This window comes from Hydra viridissima, unplaced genomic scaffold, assembly GCF_058129835.1.
Source record: "Hydra viridissima isolate aposymbiotic clone 2 unplaced genomic scaffold, HvirCarnegie_v1 scaffold_13, whole genome shotgun sequence".
Lineage (NCBI taxonomy): Eukaryota > Metazoa > Cnidaria > Hydrozoa > Anthoathecata > Hydridae > Hydra > Hydra viridissima.
The window spans coordinates 10,898,006-10,919,546 of record NW_028324312.1 but is presented as its reverse complement, the minus strand read 5'-3'; the positions used below and the strand labels follow the sequence as shown (position 1 = coordinate 10,919,546).

Here is a 21,541-nt window from a genome sequence, read left to right as displayed (position 1 = left end):
TGGGAGACCAAAGATTTAAAGAGTGAATGTTCAATTTAGTTCAAGAAGCCGTATTTTCTTATAAAAATGACGTCATCAACATCTGTACCAGTGAACCAGCTTGAATCTACATTGCAAAAACTTTCTAATTTTGACTTTCGCTGCACTGACTTTTAGAAACTTATTAAGTAAATATCGAGATCCAGCCGAATAAGATTAGAGAGATTTTTGTGCATATCATTCAGTGTTTTGTTTTTGGCTGCTGCTTTGCTCAATGAGCTAAAAAAAAAAATGCAGCAGAAGCAAAATTATAGTAATATCCAAAATAGTCCTCTTCAATCTAAAACTAATTGCAACGTATAATAACAAATATTTATTACAGGTCAGAAAAATATATCTTAAAAAGTTAAAACTTTGGAGGAACAACTAATGAAAATCAAAAACTAGAAAAACAATCAAATTTGATAAAATAATGTATTTTTAAAAATGCATTCAATATTTGGTTTTTATTTGAGTTTTAAATACGCTTGAAAGATACAAACACAATATTATGAAATTAAATGACATTTATGTATTCATTTATACAAACTGCAATGCTGCATCAACAAAACCACAAAACAATCTAGCAAAAGAACAGAAGAATATATTATTAGACAATAGATAAATTATATATATCTATATCTATATCTATCTATCTATCTATCTATCTATCTATCTATCTATCTATCTATCTATCTATCTATCTATCTATCTATCTATCTATCTATCTATCTATATATATATATATATATATATATATATATATATATATATATATATATATATATATATATATATATATATATATATATATATATATATCCGCCTAAAAACCAGGCACATTGTTTTTGCGAATATAAATTTTTGCGAATATAAATTATTGAGTGAGAATGACCATCAATTACATCCAAATAGCTTGCCTAAAATATTGTTGTATAAATTAGATTCCATTTATTCAAATCATTCATGTATTCAAAGTAATTGAATTTGAAGCTATTGCAATTAAATAGAATGTGGTGGCAGCCATCATTAACAGCATACTTCATCACTGTCATATATTCACATCACTCAATCAGACGATAGATATTTTACTTACTGTTTTACAAGCGACGGAGGTAGTTTCCTGATGACGTAATTGTTGTTGCCGTTGGGGAAGTAAACAATTCTAGTTTTGATGCAATTAATTAATTCACTGCGTAATTTGAAAAAATAAGTACTGTAAAAGTATAAGTGTGCTGCTAAGTCTGTGTTCTGTAAGCGCTGTGGAGCGGCTGAATTGGTATGTCAAAATTTTATTATTTTACTAGGCCTACCCCGTGAGAATGATTGCCGGTCTCTACCGTCTCTCGAACTCCCACATCCGCCCTTTCTGTTTCCGGTGGACTGTGGGCAATACTCGTAGTAAATAGCTTTTGCATAGCATAGTTATGGGAAAATCATTTGTTGTACAATTTGCACCAAAAACTAACAAATTCACTGATCAAACACATTTACACAGTAGGCTTCTTTAAACCTACATAAAATTTATGTTGATCTGATGGTGGATTGTATAATGTGAACGCATATATATATATATATATATATATATATATATATATATATATATATATATATATATATATATATATATATATATATATATATATATATATATATATATATATGCGTTATTGCAGTATTTTAGTATACACGACATACGGCGACTATGATCATGTCTCTTAACGCTAGCAAAAGAAAGCTTAGTGTTGCTTCGGGCAGAAAACTTGATAAGGTAAAGCAAACTACAGAATGCGAACTTTTAAAGAAGGTTCCAAAAGTCGTAGCTATTTCTCTGCTCAGCCTCAATTGTCTAATTCGTCTTCTCAAAAGTCAAGCACCGTCGTATCATCAGAATTTCAAGATGACGAAGGCCAGGAAGGCGTGTCCAAAGAGAACACTGAATCAGAGAAGGAAGATAGCAACAGTGCACAATCATCTTACATGATAAAACAAGAAGGTGCAACTACAGCTCAGAATTCTGATCAGCATTCAGATATAAAATTTCCTCAAACGGACCATTTTGTAACAAAATTCATTGTCAGATCTGGTTCACTTCAACCGAAGGGACCATTTCAGAAACAGACTAAAGGTGTGAAAAAGGGTCGTTGTTTCAGTGAGTATTTCTACAAACGCAATACAAAGCCCGGGTTGACAATACAAAGAATACGCCTGTCTTATTGAACAGTTGCTGACAAGTGCTACTACACCCCGTGTTAAATTTTTAGCGAAACACCGAATCAAGCTTGGACTGAAGGTACGAACGATTGTAAAAATTTGTCGCACAATATCGAGAGGTACAAGAACTCGAAAACACACGCCAAAGCTTGTAAGGTATATAATACTTTGAAGAATGACGCTACTGTGGATCTCTTAAGCGATAAACAGATAATCGAAGATAGGGTTAGGACTATTGTAATTGTAATTGTAAAAGTTAAATAAAATTACACATTACAATAAAATAATATTGTATTGTAATATTACAGAAACAATAAAAAAATTTATTTTGGTATTGTATTGCTGTGATGAAAAACAATTACAGTATTGTATTGTTTTTTTTCTAACAATACAATAAAATTTGAGAACTATTGTATTGTATTGTTTTAATGAATTACAATTACAATAACTATTGTATTGCTTTGGTGAGAACAGTAACAATAATTATTGTAGTGTATTACTTTACATTAAAGTAGAAAAGCTAACGTATTTTAAAGCATTTATATTCATCTCTGACGAACTTACTGTTATTTTTGAGATTTTTTATTTCTCAGGACGTATTTTATGTTGAATCGCTGTCTTAGGTCTGCAGAATCCCTTTCATTTTGCAGAAAAATGGTGGTTTCCTTCTTTTTGATCCTTTTAACTTTGATTTTCAATATTTAAAGTTGCCCAATTTACCATTCTGGCACCCCTTCCCCCTCCCATTATGTTTCAGTAAAATAGAATCAATCATTAAATATTAGTTGTACCCTATTTCAAGGGTACAAGGGTATATAGTCGGCATCTGGACTATTAAAACATTTATTAAATTTTGACAATAAAATAATTTTTTTTATTACAATAACAATATATTGTTATTGTATTACAAAGACGAATTACAATACAATATTTATTGTTATTGTAGTGGGTCATTACAATACACTTTTTTTTCAGATATTGCTATTGTTTTATAAAGATTAATTGCAATACAATATTTATTGTTATTGTATTACAGAATTACAATAGTTGTAAATCACAAGTATTGTTATTGTTTCTAAATTAAGTTTATACAATAACAATAATTATTGTTACTGTTATTGCTTTCATTACAATTACAATAGTCGTAACTCTAATCGAAGACCAATAATACTGGCGCCTCGTACTAAACCACATTGTGCGTCTCCTTATTATTCTATCTAGATGCAATCTGGCAGTTCGTGGTCACCGTGAGCAGGATGATGATAAAATCTTACATGGAAGTTTCCAACAATTTATTTATTTTATTTCAAGGCATGCTGTGCTGCAACCCTGTGCTCAAGAACCTCCTAATAAAGTCAAAAGGATCAACTAAATGTCTAAGCGGGTCCATTCAGAAGGAAATCATGGAAACTCTAGCCAATTATCTGAAGCAGCAGATAGTAGATGAAGTTGCTGAATCTCCATTTGTTTCGGTCATTATGGACGCTACAATAGATATAAGTCTTTCGTTTTGTAAAAATTGATAAAAATGATGACGGAATGCCAGTCGCTCTGAACATTAACGAGTCATTTTTAGGCTTCAGCGAAATCGAAAGCCAAAGAAGAACTGCAGAAATTGCCAATTTAAAGAAAATGTGGAAAATTAGAGGACAAGGAATACGACGGAGCGGCCAAAATGAGTAGAGTGTACGGCGGAGTCCTGACGATTATGAAGCAAAAAGCACCCTCTGCCCGATATATTTACTGTACTGTGCACACATTAAATCTGTTGATTAACAACGCTGTGAAAAGTCTTAAAGAATTAAGGAATTAAAAAAAAGTCGAGAAGAAACTTAAAAATGCTCTCAATTTAGTTTTGCTGTAAATAAAAAAACTTTAAAACTTGGTATGAAGTAGTTTTTTTTTCTACACAAAAAACATGAAAAATTTTCACTTTAAAAGTAAAAATTTGAAAGTAGAAACAAAGGAGAAGATTTAATTTTTCGGCGGGTTGTCTTCATGGCATTATTTGGGGTTGTTACCATGGCATATAACCATTTACAATAACCTCGCATAAACTTAAAGGTTGGTTAGTGTTACATATTTTAAGAAACTGTGCAACGGGTTTCTGGCTCACGCATTCAATTTCTTTTTTAAAAACATTTGTCATATTTCCTACCGACCCGCAAAATTTCCAACCACTGCCTTCACTAATCGCTATGGAAGCGTCATTTAGTCTATCGCTGCAGCAGTCGATTCTGTTGTAAATAACAATCGATACAATCACAACCTGTTGTTGAAAATTTACCATCCAACAGTTGATCGCATTACCACCAGAATGACTACAATGGTTCGAAGAATAAATACCTTCACCAGTATCACCATCTACAGCTCTTGATGCGACTGCACTGTAAAATGTAGATGTTTGATTGGTTGGTTTTTTTAAAGCTACGTTTGTTACATCTGCGAAATATGATTAATTAATATCAATAATTAAATAATTAGTAATTATAATTGAATACTTAAATAAATTTTAATTTAACGAATGTAAATATAACTAAGAAGTAGTAAGACAAAAATTAACATCTTTGTATCATAATAAATCATTTTTTTACTTTTTTCGCAAAAATCTCCGCCGTATAACTTGCCACAATCGCATTTATACTCAGTATTGCTTACGTAAGTGCACGATGTTTTCATTTTACAATCACATGGCTAGAAACAGAGTAAGAAATGACATGATAATGTTGACTTCATTCTAACCACGTATTAAATTTTTTTACTTTTCATTTCTTTTTAAATTATTGTAAAAAAAATGCATAACTTTTTGAAATATTTATGATTGTAAAATTGTTTGTTCAAAACATAAGAAGCAAATAAGAAGCATTAAAGTCTTACTATCTCCAGAGGAACAAACGACAGATAAATTTGTGCGTACGAGCGGTCGGATGACGTAAAGCACAGGCAACGCCCACTTGCTGGATCATATTGCACATTTTTCTGATAACATTTGAGAGAACAACTTATTAAAGTTGGAGAAAAAAACTCAACTTCAGCTTTGAAAGCTTCTTGTTTGGTATTAACTCTTTGATAATATAAACATTGAGAGTAGGTAAACAACAATAACAAAAAACCCAGTGTTGGCTGTAGCATGCTTAGCTGTAGTGAGTTCTTTAAATACCAATTAGTTTAAAATTCTAATTATCAATGATTTAATAACATGCGATAAATTTTCACCAAAACAGCAGCTAAAATTGAAATTTCTTTGGTATAAAAAAGTGGTTGACTGGTTGCTGTTGCTAAAAGGAATTTGATTTGCGACTTTATAGAGTGGTTTGAGTCTTCACGTGCATCATTCTTCACGTATATTTTGGTGTTATAAAAGAAACTCACCACAGCTACAAGCTTTTTAAAATCCTAAACCAAGTGTTAAGATTTGAAGAAACCTATCTTTTCAAACTTTTAATAACCTAGTTTAGCATTTAATAATTTATTGTTTTTCAAAATGAAACTGTATTCTAATTGACTTTCAATTCTTTCATTTTCGTTTTTATTCAGAAACTTAACTTATGTCAAAAATGCTAACTGAATAAGTGTGTTTAATTTATCGTGACGGCTAAAAAGTTCAGCCAGCAACGATTGTAAAGTGACCATCCACTCTTTCGTATTATTAATCTACCTACAGTTAACTTTATAAAAATGAATAGTACTTAGAATTTGTTATTTTTTGTATTTATCCCCAAATTTTGAATTTTTTAACTTTGATTTGTTTTTTCGTTTAAATGCAGCTTGTGGCTATTTCATTTCTTGAGATATGGGTAAAATGCAAAACGATATCATTTTGCGAGTTCGTTGTTCTAAAACCTAATCACTCCAATTCATCATGATGATTTTAATTACCAAAAAAAAAGGAATAATAATAGATAAATAAGTAAAGATAACTAAAGAATAAAAGCGAATATAAAAAAGAAAATTAAAATAAAATTTTAAAAAAAAGATGAAGTATTCAAAAATATATACTAAATTTAAAAAGAACTTTTTGAGTAAAAAAAAATCACAAAAGTAATTTATTCGTAATTAAAATTTTTGAACGATTTACAGCTCAGACGTCATATCTTCAACTTTTTTTGTCATTAAGACATTTCAGTTCATTTCTTTGCGAAATATAAATCGTAAAACTTTAGATGTGAAGCGCCCCTTTGGTATAATAATTAAAGCGTTTAATTTAAGCAAAAACAACTGTTTTTCAGTCTTTCTCAGGATACGGTGCCCCCTGTGCATCGGGAAGCCTCTCTAGCTTTTTGCTTCAGCAATTATAAAGTAATGATAATTATCCAAGTATCAATAAAATTAAGATCGTGTGAGCAAAAACTTAAAATACATAATCAAATGTACAATTTGAGGATGTTAATCCTATATGAAAAGATTTATTTAAAAATGTAAGTTTTAGTTGTGGAAGCTTAAATGGACATGGGAAGGTTATTCATTCAAGAAAAATTTTTAATAAGAAAATTGACACGGGAATAAAATGAGACACCACAACATCTTAAGATACTTCATTTATATATTTCAGGTATGATTTCAGCGTGTCTTGTCTATTATTATCGGTTTCTATTATTATCACATATATATCGTTATTTTTATAAATCGGTGTCTGAGAAAGATAAGATTTGTATTTGCCAATAAAATTATTAAAAAGTAAATTTTGTGGCACAAAAATTATATATATATATATATATATATATATATATATATATATATATATATATATATATATATATATATATATATATATATGTATATATATATATATATTCTATGTTATCACACTTTTCTCAAATTTTTTTTCGCAAATTATTGTAATTCCAAAGATTGAATTTTCATTTGGAAACGTATGTATTTGATACTTGTGAAGCGATAATCTGAACAATTTGAGCTCCTATCTGGATTAACCATAAACTTTATATGGGAAAAGATGAGTTAATACGACCAGCCCTATGCAAGTTAAGCTTATATGTCAACCAACCCCGCTCATTTCACATTTTATATGTTGGTTGTGTAAACCAACCATGGTCATTAAAAAATGTGTACCAATCAAATTCTGTCTTTTTGTCCGCTGCAGTTAGATAGTCTAAAAACGACAACTTTGTAGCAACTAAATGGTTATTGATCTTGATCTGATGGCTTGTAAAAAAGACCTTATGGTTTGTTTGAGAGCGTTGTTGTTGATAACAGTTGTATTTACCTAGGCTAGTGATGCTAATGGCTTTGACCGAAACCACGGCCAAAGGCTCAAAGACGTGGATAGACCCATAACAATTTCTTTAACAGCCTGATTTTATATTCATTTAAATTAATTTAGAGCATTTATTGTTTAAAAAATTATTTTAGTTTTTTTTTTTTTTCATTGAAGCCTCCACATATAAGTAGCTTAGGTGTCTGAGGCCAGAGAGACAATCATAGTATATATATATAAGTTTAACTAGAGCAACTTAAATGTAGATTTTTTTCAATGTCTCATTTCTGCTTGCTGTCTCAACCTTTACTGATATAGAGCACCTAGTACTTTTTTTTTTTTAACTAAGACTTCAAAAATATGTGTTGAGCTATTTTTTGCCCCAAAGATAAACTGTTGCAATAGCAGATGCATGTGTCAAAAATAAGGGTCTCAATCATTCGCAGGTTCCCCTGTTTCCCCAAAACAGAATTGTTTTACAACTCCTGTCAGCAATACTGCAGTTTACTGAATGTTTTCACAAATAAAAGCATTCCTTCATTGGCCTGTCTTAATTGTTTAAGAAGTATATTTTACTAATGCCATAAAGTTATATTTCAACGTGATTGTCTTACATCATAAACAATATCTGAGGGAGTGGCATGAAGAATCTCTTATTCAGCAGGTCTTTTAGTTATGCGTTATCAGTTTCATGTCAACTTTATTTAAGGAAATCTCTTATTTTGATTAAACTTTCTGAGAGCTTTTTCAGAGTTGAGTTAATTATTTACGTTATAAATATATATCAAAGCTAACACTACAAGAAACAAAACGTAAAAAAAGGATTCTAAACTCCCATTCCAGTCTCACACCCTAAATATAAATAGAAAAAGCGTACATGTACTTATATATAAACAGAAAAATTCTTTTCGTGTCAGTAAATATTGCGTATTGAGTAGTTAATTATGATGTCATTATATAAATAATGATGGGTCTGGGCGTAAAGCAGTTGCTGAATGAGGTCGTTGATTTTACATTTTTCTATTTGTAGTAAAAATTCCATCCGGTGTATCAACTGCACCATTTGTAAAATTTGAACCATTTTTTAGCTTAGTTTACTAATGAAAGTATTATGATGCCAGTCATGGATTTGTTTTGAAACATTGCATACTTTATCATCTACGCAGATGATGCTGTCGGTTGGTTGTCATCAACAAAACATTAAAACTTCCTTGGTTATATAAATCAATGAAGACGAACAAGTGCCAAACTTTTAAATCAAAGCAAGAAATATGTAATCAAGTATTGCAGTTCCCAATAACAATTGGACATAAGTGGGAAAACATTCAAACAAATATATTCATTGCAGGCTGAAACCTGGACAAAAAAGATTGTTTAAAATTTTGAATAGCTGCATTGTGCATCTTATTGATCACTTGTTACTTGTATTTTCATTTACTTGTTAAAAAAAATTCTTGCTTTTTATAATATTCCATAAAATTTGAATCTGAAGACTGTAAACCATGACACGCAAACAATCTTCAAAGTTTATCCATACAAAAAGTTTTAATTCTGTTGAATAAAAAGTTCCTCTGCTTCTTAGACAATTGCGCAACAATCCTCCTAATGATGACGTGCAGCTGATAGCTTTCACCGTTATCTGTCAAAAAAAGAAGCTTCAGCATCTGTTGTGATCTTAGTCCTGCATAAGTATGTTAAATTGTTGCTTCCTGAAATGATTATATGATTTCAAAAGAGTATGCAGACATTTTAAGTAGAAAATTTAGCTAAGAAAAAAATTTTTGTCTCAAAAATTCAGCTTTAAAGTTAAATGAACAAATTTAAGAACGCGTTTTCCTCTTTTATTTCTTACAGAAGTCGTTAAAGGATATATTTTTACACAACTGTGATGCGCTTGATGAAATTTTCGCAGTAAACTTTAACTTTGATTTTCGTAAATCAAAAGCTGAAGAAGAATCTTGGATCATCTAAAAAGCGTACAGAGGATTAAATATTCCTGAAAATATATGGTCGCAACTTTTATTTTAAAAGCAACTCCGTATGATAATAATACTATTCACTAATAATAGTGACCGCTAATCAAGCGCTTTCATCGGCATAATATTTCGACCACCGAATGTAGGACCTCCGATGACTACGCAACATCTGTAACTGCCATATCCTCTGATGACGTCACAGTTTTTCTGCTGCCGAAACAGCACACGAGCTAAAGGATGAAAACTTACCTCATGTTAGTACGAAGTTCGAAGTACGAAGACTATATGATGTGGGACTTTTTGTTTGTTCTTTTTTTTGTTGTTGTTTTTAGTGTCATTAAAAAAAAAAACAATAATCCTAAATTAGACAATCAAAGATTAGAAAAAAGCTCTCAAAAGAATTTACTAAAAAGTGTAAACTCTGCTAATTCCAAGGATACTTGAGGAAATAATTTTTCATCTTATACTGAAATAAAAAATACGCAGATGTTGAGATTTCCTCAGGATAATGACTCCAAACACACATCCATATTAATCATCAGACTTAAACCCAATAAAACACTTATGGGAATAAGATATTGTTATGTAAAGTTCGAAAGCATTAGTATTCTTATGCTATACTATTTTGTTTCTTATTTTTAAGAAAGCGTAACGTAATTGTTAAAAAAGCGTTGCAAGGAATAGCGTTATTAATCTATGCTTACATTTATTTTGTATACATCTTGTACAACTTAATAAAATTTCCATGAAATTAATAGCAAATGATGTCGGAAAAAAAAAATTAAGCGCTCTTATTATAGAGATTTCAGATTTGTTTTGCGGCCAGAAGAGAATTTTGTGAAACTTGGTAAGAAGTTTTTTTTCGATGCCTAAAACTCGAATATTTTTCGTATTTCATAAAAAAAAAAAAAAAGAAAAAAAAAAAGAAAAGAAAAGAAAGAAACAAATAAAAAGATTTAATTGTTCGGGGAATGTTATCATGGTACATACCCATGTGGGGGTTTTTATCATGGTATAAATCCATTTACAATGACCTCGCATAAACTTAAAGGTTGGTTAGTGTTGCATATTTTAAGAAACTGAGCTACGGGTCTCTGGTTCTCGCATTCAATTTCTTTTTTAAAAACATTTGTCATATTTCCCACCGACGCACAAAATATCCAACCACTGCCTTTGCTAATGATTATGGAAGCGTCATTAAGTCTAAAGCTGCAGCAGTCGATTCTGTTGTAAATAACAATCGATACAATCACAACCTGTTGTTGAAAATTTACCATCCAACAATTAGCGGAATTGCTAGTTGTATGACTGCAGTGGTACGTATAAAAGCTACCACCACCTGTGTCACCATCTACAGCCTTTGAAGCGTCTCCATTAGATACTGTAGATGTCTGATTGGCTGGTTTATTTAAAGCTAAGTTTGTCACATCTACAAAACAGAAATAATTTGTAAAATAGTTAATTAGGTTTTAACACATGTAAATGTGACGCTGAAAGTGAGACAATGTAAGACATAAGTAAGACAAAAATTAACATCTTTGTATCATAATAAATCATTTTTCTACTTTTTTCACAAAAATCTCCGCCATATAACTTGCCACAGTCGCATTTATACTCAGTGTTGCTTACGTAAGTGCACGTTGTATTTATTTTACAATCACATGGCTAGAAACAGAGTAAGAAATGACACGATAATGTTGACTTCATTCTAACCACATATTAAATTTTTTTACTTTTCATTTCTTTTTAAGTTATTGTAAAAAATGTAAATAAACTTATGAAATATTTATGATTATAAAATTGTTTATTTAAAAACATGAGAAAAAAATAATACGCATTAAAAACTCACTATCTCCAGAGGAACAAACGACAGATAACTTTGTGCGTACAAGTGGTCCGATGACAAAAAGCACTGGCAACGCCCACTTGCTGGATCATATTGCACATTTTTCTTATAGCATTTGAGAGAACAACTTATTAAAGTTGGAGAAAAAAACTCAACTTCAGCTTTGAAAGCTTCTTGTTTGGTATTAACTCTTTGATAATATAAACATTGAGAGTAGGTAAACAACAATAACAATAAACCCAGTGTTGGCTGTAGCATTCTTAGCTGCAGTGAATTCTTTAAATACCAATTAGTTTAAAATTCTAACTATCAATCATTTACTCAACAAGCGAAAAATTTCAGCAAACCAGCAGCTGAAACTGAAATTTCTTGGATCATGAAAATGTTTGGCTGATTGCTAAAAGGAATTTGATTTGCGCTTTTATAGAGTGGTTAGAATCATTCTTCACATATATTTTGGTTTTATAAAACAACTCACCAGAGTTAGAAATTTTTTAAAATCCTAAATTAACTTTAAGATTTGAAGAAACTTATAATTGCAAACTTTAAACATTTAATAATTTATCGTCTTTCCTAATGAACTATTTGTACTCTAATTGACTTTGTTATTCAAATGGTCTTAATAAGAATTCAAATTGATTTTGATGTTGAGAACTTCAACTTATGTCAAAAATACTGACTGAATAAATGTGTTTAATTTATTCCGACAGCTGAAAAACTTTGATTGCAGCAAATTGAAATTTAAGGTGGTGCAAGAAAAGAGCTGGGTGGTTTTTGGAATACTTGAAGTAAATTTCAGTCATGAAAGTAACTTTGAAATAGTTAATAGAAAAAGGAAAGTTTAAATCAGAAAAGTATAGTAATAGCTTTGCTGTGGCGGTAGGAGTGTTGGTATTTGAAGCTGCTTTTCATTTAATTGAATAGGTGTTTGTAATATTTATGCAGGCCGTATTAACAAACACCTCTATATAGAGACGCTAGTAAACTTCGTGGTTCAATCAGTAGACATGCTGATTGATCAAAACAAATGGTGGTAGTTTCAACAAGATATGGTGTCTGCCCAAGCAGCTCGTAAATTAAAACATGAATGAAAGAAAAAAAAGCAGATTTGTTGCACTGTCTAGCTTAGCCACTAAGTTTGAGTTCAAATGAGTCTATTTGGGCTTTGTCCATCTGATGGATTTTATAATTTCCACCACGTTGTTTTAGCTTTTTCTTCTACTTTGAAATAAATATCGCAAAAGTAACCATTATTTCATTTAAGTTTTCTTTGCTAATTTCATGTTTTTTTCATTTAGTTTTTCTTACTCAACACTCTTTAGCATCTTTGTAGTTCAAAAGATGTTCTTTTTCTTTTTTTTTTAGCTGCAGCAGCTGACGTTTAAAATGTGGACAGGCTTGGTCTGATGAACGTTTCAGGTGCGGACACACTTGGTTTGGTGAAGATCTAAAAGCATGACACACCTTTGCATGAAACAAACTCAATTTATCGCATTTTAATTTCACAAAAACAGTAACATAAGTAAACACCAAAAAACAACTGTTACTGCTAAAAAAATTACTGTAGACGCTACTTAATTGCATATATGCTGCATAACGATCCATCTTTATGTAACAACGACCAAGTTTATTAGTAAGTCTAACTTAAGCTACAAGTCACACTCAAGGTTTTATATTTTAAAATAACTCGGATTAAAATAAGGACTGCTGGAAGTTCCAAGTTCAAAAAAATGTATATCATTGCAAAACAGGTCTTAGCACAACTCATAAATCAAGTAAAAAATTACAGCCACAGTTGGGAAAAAGTAGATTGGCTTTGTAACTTCAAAAAAATGAGGGAGTTTGGGTACGGTTTGTCTGGTCATTAATGCTTTTGGCTGTGTCTCCATTTTCACTCTTTCCATGAAAAAAAAACTTATGCCATTTTTGGTAATTATGCCTAACTACTTTTAAGTTTAGTTAATTACATAATGCAAAAGTAAAAATCTCACCTCTTTGTTTAATCATGAGGCAAATATCAAGTAGGGAATACTAATGTAAAATTAAGTGTTCTTAAAAACAATTGCTTTAATAAAAAGTCAGTCAAGCATAAGAAGATAACAAAAAAAGTTAAAACGAAAAGCAGCTACAATTAGTTTTGTTGGATTATTAAACGATGTGACACGTTGCAGGGTTTTCCTTGTTATACTACGATGCTGTGTGGTACCGTCTTTATTATTTTTAGAATAGTTTCCCTCAAGCAAAAAACTGAAACGAAAATTTCCATTAACAGAAATTAACAAAACTGAAACTGAATCAAAATTAAAATCATTTCAAATTTTTAAAACAATGTTAAGTTAAGCATGCTTGTAGATTGAATCAATTCCACTGATAAAACATCGTTTGTGTATGTCATAATTATTGAACAATTGAGCAGTTGCCTCAGTTCATCCGATATAAACGAATATAAAATTGAATACCATTCCTTTTTAATCAACTGAATAATACGATTTACCCCATTATTGTCGAATAATTTTATTAATATTGAATATTCAATCAAGTCACTTAGCATATCTAATTTATTTGATGTGGTTAATTTAAAAATATTACGGAAATTAAATCAGTTGATTAGTTGCAACATCGCCTTTCATCATGCCATCATTTGTGTGGTAGTTCTTCTCAAGATGTAACGGTAAGTATTTTAAATTCATTTTTGTAGAAAAACAAAATGGTTTAGTAAGCAATATCTTCATACACCATCATGGTTTCCAAACCATGACGATTTATGAAGAACAACTTTGCTTGGTTGAAAACTATGAAAGCTTGGTTGAAAACTATGAAATAATTTTTGATTGAAAACTATGAAATAGTTGGTTGAAAGCTATGGTTGAAAGCTATGGTTGAAAGCTATGGTTGAAAGCTATAAAAGCTTGGTTGAAAGCTATGAAAGCTTGGTTGAAAGCTATGAAAGTTATGGTTGAAAGCTATGAAAGCTTGGTTGAAAGCTATGAAAACTTGGTTGAAAGCTATGAAAGCTTGGTTGAAAGCTATGAAAGCTTGGTTGAAAGCTATGAAAGCTTGGTTGAAAGCTATGAAAGCTTGGTTGAAAACTATGAAAGCTATGGTTAAAAGCTATGAAAACTTGGTTGAAAGCTATGAAAGCTATGGTTGAAAGCTATGAAAGCTTGGTTAAAAGCTATGAAATCTATGAAAAGCTATGAAAGTTTAGTTGAAAGCTATCAAATAATTTTTGGATGATTAGAGCCTTTTTCGTTCAAAATAAAATCTTTTTCTTGATTCATTTCCAGTCTCTTTGCGTTTGTTAAGTTTAGATGGGCACCAGGGAGACCTTTTGGGTTGATATTTTTTACCTTAAACACCGTGACATTTTCCCCTAATAACATTTTATGTTCAATTCTTGTCATCAGTTTGCTATGAGTTGGTATCAAAAGAAAATTATTCCAAAGCCAACCAAGACAAGGTGGAGCTCTAATTGTCTCATGATTGAGGTGGAAAACCAGATGAATAAAGCCATTCTGCCGCTTGAATTTTATGATACATTCGACTCTTTGATCAAGTCCTTCCTACAAGAAAAGACATTGAAATTCTTGAGGAGATTCTTCGCATTTTGCAGCCAGTCGAAAAGCTGAGTGAGTGGCTGTCATCTGAACAGGAGATTCGAGTTGATATTGCATTGGTACATATTAAGAAGCTCTTTATCACACTGAAAAAGGAAACTATAAAACATTGCGGCTCCACCATTACCAAGGGTTTCCAGACTCAGTTCAATGAAAGGTTTCACTTTTGAAGGCGCAGGAATTACTGCCGTCACAAGGGCATCTTTTCTTCTAAGTTTGAGAGGAGCTATGTTTCCAAAAGAAATCAAGGAAATAATTATAAACAAGTTTATTGACACACCCATCAAAAACGTAGTACAGGTTTGGTCAATCACCTCAAGGTAGCTCAAGTGCAGCGGAAAAATTATGAAAATATTGCTGCACTTCTCAATAAGAGCTTTAACTTTCAAGATCAGAGAGGCAGTTCTCCTTGTCAGATGTTGAACCTCTGAGGTTTTAGCTTTTTTTTCGCTTAACCACGATATTATTTACGATATTACAGCCTGTAAATTTCAATGCTCACATTTAACCATGATCTTCATATGACGATTGTTATTTTTGAAATCAATTTTACTCCACTTTCTGCATCTTTTTCAACCTTAAGTGTTCAAACAAATTTTCCACCTTCTCTCGATATCCTTGTTTGCTCATTCACCTATTTATCTACCAACTAAAACTCGTTACATTTTTAAAGCTCTACTTTTCTTTAAAGGATGTGACAAACTTGCTTGGTAAGTATATTTTCGAAAAACTCTCGGGTACACAAAACCTCTAAGAGTTATACTTACATACTTTGAAAGAAAGAAATGGAACTAACTCTCTGGTCATATACTATTGGTGGTTGGTTATATTAGAGCAGCATCAATTCATGACGTCGGAGAACTGCAGAGCATTCACAAGCTCAGCTTCTAATCAATGCTAGTTTTTGTAAAAGTTGATGTGTGGAAAAAAAAAAAAAAAAAACCTGTTCATCCTCAATAGTTTATTCGTTATCTCATCATTAAGCATTGGGCTAGAAAACGTGACCATTGCTGCTGCATAATGCTATTTAATACCGAGATTACTCCTGGTTTAAGAAAATAAAAAAAACTTGTTGATGATGAATGTAATTTCAGCTCATTCACAACCTCATCATTTCTTCATCTTATAGAAATGCTGTAGAATCTCAGCTGTAAGACGTGTTAAGCACTTAACGCCCTGATCTTTGGTGTTTTTAAATCAGCTGTCTTCAACCTCTCAGATTTCGATTAGAACTTTTAAAATAAGTAAAATTTCTAACTCTATGGAAAAATACTGTTTCCAAACAATTTTTTCCTAACTTTTTGCTCCGATAAAAATTTCTTTTAACGGAATTCTATTGTTTAGGCCCTCGCCATGTTGGAGATTTTTAGGCGGGTTTAGCGAAAATTTGGTGTTCTGGTGCTGTTGGTGCACTGGTGTTCACACTTACAATAAAACAAAACTTGAACAAAGCTTCGTAATAAATACATAAAAACACTTCTTTTTTTGCAAAATATTCATATAAATTTTTGATTATGTTAATTAAGCTTTATTTCTTTTTATTGTTTTTCTTTTACTTGAGTCCTTTTTTTAACCATGATGTTTTTAACTATTGAAAATAATTTTTTTTAAATATATCAAAGATTAAAGATACCATTCCTATTTATAAAAAGAAATTATATTTTAGTTTTAAAGAAAAAAAAAAGAAACAGTTAATGAAAAACTCAGCTAAATTTTTTGGTATTTCTATTAACTTGCTACTTACATACCATGATGGTCTTAAACCAAATAAAGGCTTGATTGGCTTTTTAAACCAAAATAAAGAAAATGTTCAACTTTATGAAAGTTTAAGGAAAAAGCTTAAAAATGTACCAGCAGAGAAATTCATAAGAAATCAATTGCTCGTGTATTTTTTTCTAAGTAATTTCTTGTCAACAACAATATGACCATGAACAATATACTATGGTGATGTGTTCGGACTAGTTTGTATTAAATTTTTTTAGTTTTATATTTAACTGCACTAAATGAAATTTTTAAAAAATTTCGTGATGTAAATATGACAGCATATTGTCACTGTAAGGCTGATGATCCCACAAGTAAAACTTGTTGGTTTAAAAGATGATTTCCACCAGCATAAAACAAATTTAAAGTTCTTTTACAAATCAAAAACTGAAAGGTAAATAAAAAAATCCCCGCTCTACGCAATGCTAAGCTTCATACCTATATTTATGATTAAATTATAGGCTGAAAAAAAACTATTACTTGCATGTGTGCACACAAGCATGCAAATATATAGGTATGTTTCGGCAACTTTTCCGCAATGCTTGCTATAAAAAATTGGCTGTTAAAGTTTCCTTTTTCAGTTTTACTCTTTCTTAACCAAATACCATGGAAAGTGAAGGCTAATTTTGTAACTGTCAACCAGCCTGTTGTAAGTAAATGTAAATCTGCAAAAATATATATTCACGCTGGCACATAAAACTATTAATAAAAGTTTAACTGGCTTTAGGAAAAAATAGCAATTTATTTTTGAATATGCAAAAATAAACGCAAAGACAAATGATTGCATAAGCCCCGGGTCACTTTTTTTGTGTTTTGCCATCTCTAACATTTCTTCTAGTGTAGTTGGTCTGGAGTTTAAGACTGTAAAGTCCACACCGTCTTCGTCCTCATCAATGTCAATGTCGATTTTTTTCTCATCTTCATCACCATCGCTTTCTATGAAAATGACTTTAACATTACTCTCGCAAACATTGTCTGCCACCTGTGAGTCTTCGTCGTCACTAATCGCAATCACTTTTTAATCACTTTAAATTAAATTTGGTGAACAGCATTGGACGCATTTCCATATCCACGGTTCAGCTTTTTTTGCAGGTGGAGCAACTTCAGCTTCTATATCGCTGTCGAATTCTTCTTCCACTAGCCAGAACCCGTCCCTCCAATTTTTCCGCACCCAATTTTTCTCTAACGACTTTATAATCCATTGTTGCTATTCATGGCAAATTAAAATGCATAAAAAACCCCAACTATCTTCACAACGCGACTACAAAATAGAATTATCCAATCCCCAAGATATTACGTTGGTGCGTAATCCCAAGGAATTAACAACAACAAAAATTTGAAAAGAAATACAAGCCCAACAAAACCCAGAGGGGCAACACACCAAGATTTCCAGCAGAGCTTCGCTGTTACTTGTTTGCTGTCTACTAGACTGACATTAGCAACTTTCAGTTTGGACGTTTATGTAATGAGGATTACCCACGCTAACAACGACAGCTCTCTTCCAAAAAAATACTACACCTTTGGAAGACTCGCTTTAATCCCATCACTCAGTCACCATCTCTTAATCTTTAGTTTCTATGTATGTATGTATGTATGTATGTATGTATGTATGTATGTATGTATGTATGTATGTATGTATGTATGTATGTATGTATGTATGTATGTATGTATGTATGTATGTATGTATGTATGTATGTATGTATGTATGTATGTATGTATGTATGTATGTATGTATGTATGTATGTATGTATGTATGTATGTATGTATGTATGTATGTATGTATGTATGTATGTATGTATGTATGTATGTATGCATGATTTTTTTTGTTTTTTACAATTTAACTCTGTAAAATTTACCTTGAAATTGATCAGTGAAAAAAGGCAAGAAGAAACTTGCTCTCAAAAAAGTCGAGAAGAAAAATGCTCTCAATTTTGTTTTGCTGTAAAGAAAATATTTTAAAACTTGGTATCAAGTAGTTTTTTTTTTCTACACAAAAAACATAAAACATTTTCACTTTAAAGGTAAAAAATTGAAAGTAGAAACAAAGGAGAAGATTTAATTATTCGGGGGGCTGTCATCATGGCATATAACCATTTACAACAACCTCGCATAAACTTAAAGGTAGGTTAGTGTTACATATTTTAAGAAACTGTGCTACGGGTTTCTGGTTCACGCATTCAATTTCTTTTTTAAAAACATTTGCCATATTTCCCACCGAACCGCAAAATTTCCAACCACTGCCTTCACTAATCGCTATGGAAGCGTCATTTAGTCTATCGCTGCAGCAGTCGATTCTGTTGTAAATAACAATCGATACAATCACAACCTGTTGTTGAAAATCTACCATCCAACAGTTGATCGCATCACCAGCTGTATGACTGCAATGTTTCGAAAAATAATTACCTTCACTTGTATCACCATCTACTACTCTTGATGAGTCTGCACCGTCTAATGTAGATGTCTGATTGGTTGGTTTTTTTAAAGCTACGTTTGTCACATCTGCAAAATATGACAAAATTTATAATTAATATATAAATATTAAATAATTAGCAATTATAATTAAATGCTTAAACAAGTTTCATTTCAACAAATGTAAATATAACTAAGAAGTAGTAAGAAAAAAATTAACATCTTTGTATCATAATAAATCTTTTTTTTACTTTTTTCACAAAAATCTCCGCCATATAACTTGCCACAGTCGCATTTATACTCAGTGTTGCTTACGTAAGTGCACAATGTATTCATTTTACAATCACATGGCTAGAAACAGAGTAAGAAATGACATGATAATAATAACTTAATTCTAATGACGTATTAAATTTTTTTACTTTTCATTTCTTTTTAAATTATTGTAAAAAAATGTAAATAAACTTTTGAAATATTTATGATTACAAAATTATTTGTTTAAAACATAAGCAAATAAGAAGCATTAAAGTCTTACTATCTCTAGAGGAACAAACGACTGATAACTTTGTGCGTACAAGTGGTCCGATGACAAAAAGCACTGGCAACGCCCACTTGCTGGATCATATTGCACATTTTTCTTATAGCATTTGAGAGAACAACTTATTAAAGTTGGAGAAAAAAACTCAACTTCAGCTTTGAAAGCTTCTTGTTTGGTATTAACTCTTTGATAATATAAACATTGAGAGTAGGTAAACAACATTAACAAAATTGCCAGTGTTGGCTGTAGCATACTTAGCTGCAGTGAATCCTTTAAGATTCAATAAGTTAAATCTCTAATTATCTTTGATATAAATAACATGCGATAACTTTTCATCGAATGAATACCAGCATTTAAAATTGAAATATCTTGTTTAAGGAAAGCGATTGCCTGGTTACAACAAAGGATTTGACATGCGTTTTTACAGAGTGGTTTGAAAGCTTCTGTAAGTATATTATGGTTTTATAAAAGAAAATTCACCGGAATTAAAATGTCTTTAATCTTAAATCAACCGTTAAGATTTGAAGACTATTACTTAGTAAACCTTTAACATTTAATAATTTATTGTCTCTCCAAATAAACTATCAGTTTTCTTGCTTTCATATTGACAATTTTAATTTATGCAAAAGTTACTTTTTGAATAAGTGTTTAATTTGTCGCGACGGCTAAAAAGTTATTCCAAATCATCATGATGATTTTTGAGTTACTAAAAAAAATAATATAAATGATAAAAAATAAAGAAATAAAGAAAATAATGAGTGATGAGTCGCTAAAAAGAATAACAATGTAAATAAGAAAGATAATAAAAGTATAAAAACAATTATATTTAATTTGAAAAAAAGATTTTGTGCCATATTCATTGAAGTAATTTATACGTAACTTAAATTTTTGAACGATTTACAGCTCAGACGTCATATTTATCTTGAATATTTTTTAATAATAAATAAATTTTTATCTGTTTCTAAACGAAACCAAAAACGTAAAATTTTAGGTACTTTGATGATAGATTGTAAACAAAATATTTAAAAAACTTATACAGTGAAAGACTTGAAAATTTCACCAGTTCTTTATTGGATTGTAATGCAGGAGTTAAACTAAAATGAAGCCATAATATAAAAAACTTCAGAAAATATTGACATTTGTTACTCGTTGATAATATTTTGCACAGTTAGAATTAATAAAAAGCGCTATAAGATGACAATTTTTGTGTATAAAATAATAGTTTTAGTTCAACTCCTGCCATTATAGCTGAAGAACATACAGTGAAAATTTCAACCTAAATGCTTATGCTGATCTTGAAATATCACGTTTTAAAGTTAACAAAATTGGTAAAAATTAAATACTGAGAAGAACGCAAAAATAGAGATAAACTGAGAAAAAAGTTATTATTTAATTAATATAAGCCTGCTGAATAAGCTGGTATCTCTTAATTTTCTTTTTCTTTATCCAGAAATCCTTTTCTAATGGCTCTTAATTTTCTTCTTGCTTTTACGCCTTTGATTGATGAAGATTCTATGAAGATTTTTTATGCGCTTTACATCACTTTTTTTAAATGCATTATGCATAAACTGTGAAACTGGCCGTCCAAGCGTTTGCACTATTGGGCTTAAACCAGATTTACCATCATTAAATTCAATGATTACTGAACAAATACCAATTTCAAGAAGTTTTTTTTTTATTCAATAAAAACTTCTAAATTGAAACTATGTTGCTACAAAAAAGTGTTATAATCACATGTAAACATAGGATGAATTTGCGGATTTAAAGACTTCTGGCAAACGAAATTGTGCTTTCAAAGTATGACTTTGAAAGCATAACTAACTTTAACTTAACAAGCAGCTAAAGGTCATAAACTGGTAATGTAGTTTTCCATAATGTCAAGGCAGAGTAGGGAAGAAATTGTTGCTAAGGACGTTGCTATGTCCGAAAAAATTATTAGTCTTCTAAAAA

At 30.7% G+C, this 21,541-nt stretch overlaps 3 protein-coding genes across 3 annotated transcripts; all 3 read right to left on the bottom strand.

The window, feature by feature from the left end:
* Nucleotides 1–4,114: 4,114 nt before the first annotated feature.
* LOC149880480 (fucolectin-like) lies at nucleotides 4,115–5,667 on the bottom strand. Its single transcript, XM_090070565.1, has 3 exons — nucleotides 5,110–5,667; nucleotides 4,827–4,926; nucleotides 4,115–4,674 (listed from the first exon to the last, which is right to left on the bottom strand). Exons 1-3 carry the CDS (start codon nucleotides 5,362–5,364, stop codon nucleotides 4,250–4,252), a joined length of 780 nt encoding a protein of 259 aa, XP_089926691.1. The 5' UTR covers nucleotides 5,365–5,667; the 3' UTR covers nucleotides 4,115–4,249.
* A 4,445-nt stretch (nucleotides 5,668–10,112) lies between these two features.
* On the bottom strand, nucleotides 10,113–11,832 carry LOC149880479 (uncharacterized). Its single transcript, XM_090070545.1, has 4 exons — nucleotides 11,748–11,832; nucleotides 11,273–11,666; nucleotides 10,989–11,088; nucleotides 10,113–10,852 (listed from the first exon to the last, which is right to left on the bottom strand). Exons 2-4 carry the CDS (start codon nucleotides 11,525–11,527, stop codon nucleotides 10,431–10,433), a joined length of 777 nt encoding a protein of 258 aa, XP_089926671.1. The 5' UTR covers nucleotides 11,528–11,666; nucleotides 11,748–11,832; the 3' UTR covers nucleotides 10,113–10,430.
* A 6,764-nt stretch (nucleotides 11,833–18,596) lies between these two features.
* On the bottom strand, nucleotides 18,597–20,124 carry LOC149880478 (fucolectin-like). Its single transcript, XM_090070644.1, has 3 exons — nucleotides 19,589–20,124; nucleotides 19,308–19,407; nucleotides 18,597–19,146 (listed from the first exon to the last, which is right to left on the bottom strand). The coding sequence occupies exons 1-3, from the start codon at nucleotides 19,841–19,843 to the stop codon at nucleotides 18,725–18,727; spliced, it is 777 nt and encodes a 258-aa protein (XP_089926770.1). The 5' UTR covers nucleotides 19,844–20,124; the 3' UTR covers nucleotides 18,597–18,724.
* Between the last annotated feature and the right edge of the window lie 1,417 nt (nucleotides 20,125–21,541).

What these genes read in the sequence shown, in the direction of transcription:
- LOC149880479 (XM_090070545.1), bottom strand. Translation starts at nt 11,527, where the DNA reads ATGCTACAGCCAACACTGGGTTTATTGTTATTGTTGTTTACCTACTCT. An exon ending in CGTTTGTTCCTCTGGAGATA is followed by an intron (nt 11,089 to 11,272) that starts GTGAGTTTTTAA and finishes CTCTGTTTCTAG; the next exon opens with CCATGTGATTGTAAAATAAA. An exon ending in CGGAGATTTTTGTGAAAAAA is followed by an intron (nt 10,853 to 10,988) that starts GTAGAAAAATGA and finishes TCTGTTTTGTAG; the next exon opens with ATGTGACAAACTTAGCTTTA.
- LOC149880478 (XM_090070644.1), bottom strand. Translation starts at nt 19,843, where the DNA reads ATGCTACAGCCAACACTGGCAATTTTGTTAATGTTGTTTACCTACTCT. An exon ending in CGTTTGTTCCTCTAGAGATA is followed by an intron (nt 19,408 to 19,588) that starts GTAAGACTTTAA and finishes CTCTGTTTCTAG; the next exon opens with CCATGTGATTGTAAAATGAA. An exon ending in CGGAGATTTTTGTGAAAAAA is followed by an intron (nt 19,147 to 19,307) that starts GTAAAAAAAAGA and finishes CATATTTTGCAG; the next exon opens with ATGTGACAAACGTAGCTTTA.
- LOC149880480 (XM_090070565.1), bottom strand. Translation starts at nt 5,364, where the DNA reads ATGCTACAGCCAACACTGGGTTTTTTGTTATTGTTGTTTACCTACTCT. An exon ending in CGTTTGTTCCTCTGGAGATA is followed by an intron (nt 4,927 to 5,109) that starts GTAAGACTTTAA and finishes CTCTGTTTCTAG; the next exon opens with CCATGTGATTGTAAAATGAA. An exon ending in CGGAGATTTTTGCGAAAAAA is followed by an intron (nt 4,675 to 4,826) that starts GTAAAAAAATGA and finishes CATATTTCGCAG; the next exon opens with ATGTAACAAACGTAGCTTTA.